This window comes from Lactuca serriola, chromosome 6 (assembly GCF_051521515.1).
Source record: "Lactuca serriola cultivar US96UC23 chromosome 6, Lser_US96UC23_V15, whole genome shotgun sequence".
NCBI lineage: Eukaryota > Viridiplantae > Streptophyta > Magnoliopsida > Asterales > Asteraceae > Lactuca > Lactuca serriola.
The window spans coordinates 18577745-18586862 of record NC_136413.1 but is presented as its reverse complement, the minus strand read 5'-3'; the positions used below and the strand labels follow the sequence as shown (position 1 = coordinate 18586862).

At 34.9% G+C, this 9118-nt stretch overlaps 1 protein-coding gene across 1 annotated transcript; it reads left to right on the top strand.

The window, feature by feature from the left end:
- The first annotated feature begins 1712 nt into the window (after window positions 1–1712).
- Window positions 1713–3407, top strand: LOC145058744 (BRISC/BRCA1-A complex protein). The gene is made up of 3 exons (XM_079006641.1): window positions 1713–2072; window positions 2564–2722; window positions 2877–3407. Exons 1-3 carry the CDS (start codon window positions 1812–1814, stop codon window positions 3252–3254), a joined length of 798 nt encoding a protein of 265 aa, XP_078862767.1. The 5' UTR covers window positions 1713–1811; the 3' UTR covers window positions 3255–3407.
- Window positions 3408–9118: the final 5711 nt, after the last annotated feature.

Genomic DNA, 9118 nt, shown 5'->3' with positions numbered 1-9118 from the left:
AGTCGGTAGGACGACTCGACGAGTTGGGTCGCGATTTCAGGATTGTTGAGTTAATGAACTCGGCGAGTTTATAGGTCGATTCGGCGATTTGGTCAACCCATAATGTTGACTTTGACCAGGGGTAAAATGGTCATTTTTCCTTTAAAAGAATTATCAGGGTGTTCGTTTGGATAGATCGGTTTGATGCGATCCAATCAAGTGAATCTAAATTGATTTCGGTTTTCAAAATATGGATCCGAATAGTCCAAACCAAAATTCAAATCCGATCCGATCTAATTACAATTCGGTTGGTTCGATTTTTTTAATTCGGTTTTCAAAAACCGAAACATTTTAAAACGACATATAATTATAATATTACACAAGCAGCAAAAACAAATTATTTAGTTGTGATTTGAAATTTATAAGCAACTAATAAGAAGATATATTATAGTTAAATATTTTATAGGTAGAAAAGTTTTGATAGAAAATGCATATTAATGTTTTTTTTATCGGGTGAAACGTTTTGAACTTATTTAAAAAAATAAATTACAAAATTAATAAATAACTATATATATATATATATATATATATATATATATATATATATTATAAATAGATAAATAATAAATGTTTATTCGGTTCTTATGTTATAAACCAAAATGAATCCGAAATCCAAAATAATAATTCGGTTTTACTGAAAACCAATCCAAAAATCCGAATATCCGAACCAAATAGTCCAATCCAAATTGTCCAATTGGATAATTCGGTTTTATCCGAATAGTGAACAACCCTAGTTTTTGACTGAGTGCTTATTATGATGATGATAGTCGGGGAGTCGATTGGAGCAGCCATCAGAGATTCCTCACACGAGATTTCAGCAGCCAGATTGAGAGGTGAGTTTTCCTCTAGTAGAACGGGTCGAAGGTACCAAGGTCGGCCCGTATATGTGTGATTAGTAGCCGAGTGTGGGCGAGGCCTGTATCTCCTAATTAGCCGAGTGTGGGCGGGGCCCGCATCTCATAGCTTTAGTTGAGTATGGATATATGAATGATTGATAGATTTAATTATACTTGTTGTCTGTGTGATACTTGTATGCATGCTTAGTAGTTGAGTGTGGGCGAGGGGGGGGGGGGGGGCTGTATCTCCTAGTTGCATGTTATATGTGTATGGTGTGTGGTAGTTTGGGGAGACTCACTAAACTTCGTGCTTACAATTTTTAGTTTTGGTTTTAGGTACTTCCGGTAGCAAGGGGAAGGGCTTGTGATGATTGCAGTACACACACCATTGATTCAGCCTGGGATGTCTAGACTCTGATGTTTTGACACATGATTTTGATACACTATTTTGTTGTGATGATTTAAGACACATTACTTATGTTTTTATGAGATGATGACTGATATTTTTGGTTTTTATGAATAATTAAAAACAAAATTTTTGGACTATATTTTTAAGATGTTTCAAATGTCCTTCACTTAACGGACAAAACTTGATAGAGTTGACAATAAAAACATTATGTTTAAAGTTTTGAAACCACAAAAACCATCCGTGAGGTTATTTAAAGTTAGAAACGAAACTTCAGATTTTATGAAACCACGGGGACCATTTATGAAGTTTTGTCAAAAACAAAAAAAAAATAACAAAAAATAAATTAATGACCAAATTTATAACAATCAAAAATATATTACATATCCCAAAAATAAAAAGGAAAATTTACTTTTTTATTTTTATTTTTTTTTATTTGTCTTAAACTCCTTCGACCATCTTCATTCGTCTTCCTGGATTTGATAACCATCTTCGTTCTTTGGTCATCCGTGTGTGTGGGAAAATATAGTATGGAGGCAAGAGGACAGAGCTCGATAGCAGCAGCTCGGTACACTCTACCAGCAACCAGATTGTCATCCGAAGACATACTTTTCTGTATCGATGTTGATCCTGAATCCCTCGTTGAAATGAAGAATACCAGCGCCAGTGGAAGACCTTTTACCAGATTGGAATCAATTAAGCAGGCTATTCTTCTGTTTATCAATGCTAAGCTTGCTATTAATCCAGATCATCGATTCGCCTATTCCGCACTCGGCAAAACCCCCTTTTGGGTAAATCCTTTTCCTCTATTCTTCGTTTTCTCGATTTCTTTTCATATTTGCCCAATCCGTTGATTTTTGCATTTTTGATATAGTTATCCCTTCGTTTCCAAAATGATGAATAAATATTCTCAAATGCAAATTCAAGATAGGTTAGGTCTCATTTCTAGAACCATGATGTTGAAATCAAGTGAAAATTCTCTTGATATGTTGGTAGTTTATAACAGCTTTGAAGCTTCAAATTCGTCCATTTGACTAAGAAAGTTGCAGAAACCCTTGGATTTCTTTAACCCAATTCTGTTGTATACAAACCCTAGCATACTTTACTTTAACCTAATCCTCTTGATCTTTACTGTTCTTTTAATCTGAAACATTGCCAAAAACATTATCCACTTAATAACCTACTAAAGGCATATTGTGGCTTTGATTGCTTACTTTTTCTCCCTGTATTCTTTAATCCTTATTGTCTGCTTTATTGCATGTATACATATATACACATACAGCTTAAGAAGGAGTTTAGCAGTGAAGTTGAGTCTGCAATTGCTGCATTTCGAGCCATCACAGTTGACTCTTCAGCTGGTCATGCGGATCTCACGCATCTCTTTAAAGTCGCAAATCATGAAGCTAAAAAATCCCGTTCACAGAATCGGTTACTCAGGGTGGTTAGTTTCATTTGTAAATTATTTTATTTAACTATATATATATATATATATATATATATATATATATATATATATATATATATATATATATATATATATATATATATATTAACAAGCAGTTTAATTATCTATGTGTGGTTTCCACTTTCTCCAGATTCTAATATATTGTAGATCATCAGTAGTGCCACAACACCAATGGCCCACAAACCAAAAGCTGTTCACGTTTGATGTGGTTTACCTACACGATAAACCGGGGCCCGATAATTGTCCGCAGAAGGTGTACGATGGTCTGGTGGACGCCCTTGAGCAGGTGAGTGAATACGAGGGGTATATCTTTGAGAGTGGTCAGGGGCTGACACGTGTCCTCTTTCGCCACATGTGTGTCCTGCTGTCACATCCACAACAACGTTGTGTCCAGGATGACATTGATATTCCTAAATCTCTTACCAAGAAGTATCCCGCACCGGATTCTGCCACCCCTAACCCTGCTGCTGTTGCTGATCAAGAATGTGTTCCTGTCTCCAGTCAGTGACTTGTTAATTTCTTGGTATTGTATATGAATATGTTAACAATCCGTGTTCTAGTTGTTTGAAATGGTTTGCATTGTGCATTTGGAGTTATTTGGACTAAAATCGTGCAATTGAAACTATTCTGGGCTAAAAATATTGAAACTTTATGGACTGAATTCTCTAAGAAGATAGAGATATGATTTTTTATTGTAGGTAGGTATTTTTGGGCTATGCAAGATTCTCTTTTTTTTAGGGTTTTTGGTTTTACTCTTTGTTTATGAAGTCATGAATAAGATAACTTCATCATGTCCATGAATGTTGGTCATATCAACTGAATCACGTAAGTTGTGTTCTTATTCATGTTATATATCTCTAATTTTTAGCGTTTCACCTAATCTTATGCATGTTATTTTAGAACATGTTCAAACAATATGAACAAGAACTTGCATGTTGTGGATAAACCACGGCCATATGCGCTTCTTCCACATGGGCATTTTCCATTATGTTAAAATACAAAGTCTTTCACGGGATCTTTGCTTGATTATGGGCAAGATTTCACTACAGATCCATAGAGGGGACCATGGTGTATGTTTTTGGCTTAGGCATTGGTCTAATGACAATGACTAGGACCAAGTTGAATGTTAGGCTAGATGCTTGGAAAGCGTTGTTGGAAGGTAGAGGGTTTATGATCATCACAACTAAAATACATATGGTGTAATTTCAGCTAAGAGTGAAATGTAGAAAGAACATAAGTATGTACTATTGAGCAAGTTCTACATCCAAATGAGAGGTTCGAATATCCGATGTCCAGTGGTGGACCTAGAGCTATGGGAGTGGGGGCACATGCCCCCAATGGCTAAAAATATTTACACATAAATACTTAAAGTATTTTAAAGTTTACTCGCAAGGCCCTTTATGTTTTTGAAACTCAACAGTGTCCCCAACAAAAAAAATTGTTGGAATCGTCATTGTCGGGATCCATGATACATAAGAAGGGGTGACGAGGGCGAAGGGAGTGTCAAAGATGGTGTTACCCACTGCATAAATTTAGATGGTTAAAATGGAACCAGTAGAATTCTTTGTGATAGGTCTCGCTGACGGGACACTGTATATCAATTTTTACAAGTTATCTTCATTGCTCGCTGCCTATCTCCATCATCTTCTACCCCTTTCTGGCGACCAATTGTTTCTACAATCTCTTGTCTCCTTTGAGTGTCTCACACTCTGTCTCTTTTAACTTAGCTCTTCTTGACGGTTGGTGGTGGAGATTAAAAACCGAGTATTACTCTCTTTTATTCTCTTGTATAAAATCCATTCATAATTTAAAATTGATCAGTGAGTATCCATTGGCTAAAAAATTGATAGAAGACAGATGGTTAAACATATCTCAAATTGGTATGGAGTTAGTTGGGTGATAAGGGGATTTCGTTGCCTGATTTGTTTAAAAGGGTGATTGGTATGGGTGACAAAACTCATTTTTAGAAAGATGCTTGGTGTGGTGTGTAGAGAAACTTAGGGTTTGTGGTGGAGATATGGATACCAACTTGAATCGTGATGTCACTTTCCGAACTGATATTTCTACCTTATGTCTGGGTTACAAGAAATTTAGCCTAGGATAATGTCACAACTAGAAATCTTGGTGCCTTGTAATCACAACACTTATAACAACTATGAATCAATAACATGAAAGCATGAATGATGCTTATTTTATAACAACAAAACTTCATCAAATACTTCATTCTAGCCCTACAAATGGTTAACAAAGAATTGGAAACCTTTGAAATTCCAATTTGAGTTCACTTTGAAGTAGGACTTCCTTATTGGACCTAATGGACCAATGAGCTTCCAATTTAACTATCTTGAACCTAGAACTCTCAAATGGGCCCTAACTGGACCCATATACATGAAACTTAACATTTTTGGGCCTTATGAACCCAAAATAAACTAGATTAACTTTAATGGGCCTTATTGGACCAAAACATATTTATATTAGCCCTAATATGTCATAAAAATCATTCTTTGATTTTTATTGGGCCAAAAATCACCTAACTTAACCATAAAATGGACTTAAGCATTCAAGGCCCAAATTTTCTTTTCTTCCCTCTCCATTCTCAGCCCAAGCCCACCAAGAGGAAGAGTTGACTTCCTCATTGCCACCTCATTTTTACACAAAGGATTTCCATGCAACTCTCATACCTCCATGCAACAAGCCCATTACTCACTCTCTCTTCTCTCCTCTCTTTCTTCCTCTCGGCCGAACCCAAACACACACACACACACACTTCACTCAAAATTCTCTCAAGGAAACTCTCTCCACTCCTCTCCAAATTTTCGAGATCTAAGAGGCTTTCAAAGAGATTCTTCCACAAAAATCATCATCCAAGGTAAGTTTATGTTTGGATCCATAATCTAGCTACTTCATTTCATCAAAAATCTCTTCCAAATCTATTCAAACTTGTGATCTTACATCATCTAAGCCACTAAACTCGAGATCTACCAAGAAGACTTGCTAGGATCAAAATTTCTTCTTCTAGTCTTCTTCAAAATCGAAACTACAACTCAAGGTGAGTTTCATACCCCTATATTTTCCGTTTTTCATATGTTTTATGGGGGAGAATACAAGAAAATGTGTAGATCTATGTGTATGTGTATGCTATGTGTGATTTTATGCATGTATGTGTGTGATGTTATGTGTTTTTGTGATAAATATGTAACAAAAAGAGGTGATAATTCGAGATCTATGACATGAGAAAGGAAACAAACAAAAACTAAGTTCTTTTACACTAAGCTAATTAAGAAAAATAGCTTATAAGGTTATGAGGAACATACTTTAACATAAAACCCATTTTAGGACTTAAAATGTTAAAAATACAAAACTTGGGGTAAAAACTACCAAGTCACGGTTTCTTGATGGTCAAAAGAGTCAAAACGGTTTTTACAATCATTTTTCTGAATATTAGAATTTTCCAAGGACTTAAAATGCAAAAATTTGAGTTATTGGGCAAAATATGGGCTTTTCGGCCCAACAAGCCCAAAATTGCGAAAATTGAAGTCTTTAAGGGGCTGAATTGTAACATCCTGTAAAACAGGGGACATGAAGTGAAATAAAACTATTTCTAAGGTCAAAAATGCTTTTAAACTCCAAAAAGGATAAAAAATGTAAACTTTTTATATTTTGGGCCAAAACTGTAAAAATTGCGAAATTTGGGGTTCTAACCGAGAAACACCATTGTGGAAGGGTTAAAACTGTTTACTAAATATAATTTGGGTTAAAAATGTCTTTTCAACAAGTTTATGATACAAAAGTGTCAAGAAAATGTTTTTAAGGACTAAAAATGAAATTCTTTTATATAAAGGACTAAAAGTGTTATTTTTATAAAAGAAAGGTAGTGAAAAGGCTCAAAGTCATACTTCTAAACAAATTAATTCATTAAGACAAAATACAAGATATCCGGCTAGCGACAAAACAAAAAACAAATACACCTTTAATACCAAATATCGTTATAAACAAATTGATTCGGTCTCGAATCAATACAAAACAACAAACGTTAAATCAAAACACTTCAATAGATACGTGATGACTACAATGAGTAAATCTACAAACTTTGGGCTTATGAGTTTCAAATTATGCTTGTTGGGCCTTGCAAGCCCACCAGCATGATCTTTGGGCCCAAAGGGATAACGCTTATATGTTATTGGGTCTTCAATGACCCAATATTTTATAAAAGGACTTTCAATAGCTTTGTGTGCTAATGGGCCAAAGTGTCCCGCTAGAAAAGCTAGTAAGGTCATAGTAATCAAATGCGAGTTGGACCATCGTGTCTTTTGCATCCACGACAGCCTAAGGAACTTACGATAGTAGTGGGACATAATACTCCCCTTCTCTTTATTTGTTAAGGCTTATGCGAAATTAAAGTAGACATACTTAGGACGATATACATTTCAATATTCATTCGTTAAGACAATACAAAAATCAGTAATCATGAATACATTTCAGCATCAGGAAACATCGGGTTTTCCGGGGAATTCAATGCTACTCGTTCGAAATATTATAACTATAATACAAAATACCCTTCATATATATATATATATATATATATATATATATATATATATATATATATATATATATATATATATATATATGTTTTTAAAATCATTCATTCATCAACTTATAGATCTCACACTTTGATAAACAAAAGTCTTTTCAGAAAAAATCGGATTTTCTGGGTTTTTACAAAACTACACAAATCATTTTATCCCAACATTGCTTATGAACTCACCAACATTTCATATGTTGACGTTTTTCCAAAATAACTTGTATTCTCAGGTAACAGGTAAGCGGAAGATTTATAAGAAGTTGTTGGATATTATTCCTTTTATATATCAGCTCAGATACCGATTGTTGGAAATATAAAAATCTGATCACTGCGACAAAAGGCTCGGTTACCTGTCACTGTGTGATAGATATATAAGTTTAAGATATAAGATGTAAATATATATAAAGAATAATAATTGCGGAATAAGTATAAATATGAAAGCTATAAATGACTGAAAGCTATAATAATATAAATGACTGTATTTAAATGACGTAAAGCTATAAATAATATAAATGACTGTATTTAAATGACATAAAGCTATAATAAAATATATATAAGTATATAAATATATATCAAGTAGGTTCGTCAATAAATTGATTGAACTGGACTCGTGGAACGACTGGTCGATATTTGTTCTCTTGGAAGGACCGGTCGATATTGGGACTCTTGGAACGACTGGTTGATATTTGTTCAAAGATCAATCCGGTATTTGATAAGTAGTAAAAAGTTCATTTTCATGTAAAATGGGTTGTTTACAAAACAGTGCAAAGTACACGAGTCATGTATTTGTATACGGGTATCGGGTGTTTTGAGGAGATTTGATGAGGTTGGAGTGGGTATTTGGAGGGTGTTAGGAGGTGGAATAAGGTTGTAATTTTGGTGGTGTAAGGCAGCAAAGATGGTGAAGTTGAAGGAGCTTTGGGTGGTGATGGATGTAGATTTTCGGAGTAAATCTCTCTGGATAGCCAATTCTCTCTCGCGTCTCTTTGGGGTTTCCCGTGGTCAAAATCGTCCACGAAAATTTCTAGATGTAGGTAATGTCCTGAAGAATTGATGGTGAAAATCTCCCTAGTAGTATTTTGGCTGTGTTGTGCTCGCTTTTTTGTTTTCTAACATGAAGATTCTGAACTCAAAAACAGAAATCTCTCTGGATAGTCAATTCTCTCTCGCGTCTCTTTGGGGTTTCCGGTGGTCAAAATCGTCCGCAAAAATTTCTGAATGTAGGTAAGGTTCTGAAGAATTGATGGTGAAAATCTCCCTAGTATTATTTTGGATGTGTTGTGCTCGGTTTTTTCTTTTCTAACATGCAAATTCTGATGTCGAAAAACAGCAAGGTGGTGATGGTTGTGGTGATTTGAAAGGTTTTTTTTGGAGGAGGTTTAAGGAGGGTGTTTGGAGAGTATTTTGAGGTTGGAAGGAGGTTAATATAAGAGAGGTGTTTGGTGGTAAATGGTGTGATGAACAAACATAATGAAGATGAAGAACCTTGAGTTTCAATGAAGAAGATGAAGATGGTTGATGGTGTTCTTCATTTAGCTTGTTGATGATCTTGGTGTTCTTCACTTCATTGTTGTTTGATCTTGGTGTTCTTCATTTTCTCCAGGGATTTGTCTTTGTTCTTGAAGAAGATGAAGATTGGTGATGTTCTTGGGAGTGTTTGTAGTTTGTAGGAAGTGTTACAAGATTACAAAATGAGCACACACACTTACATACACAAACTCATGTATACATATATGCATGAAACAAATATCTTCTAGTGCACTTGAGTATATGGAGAGTTGGCTGCA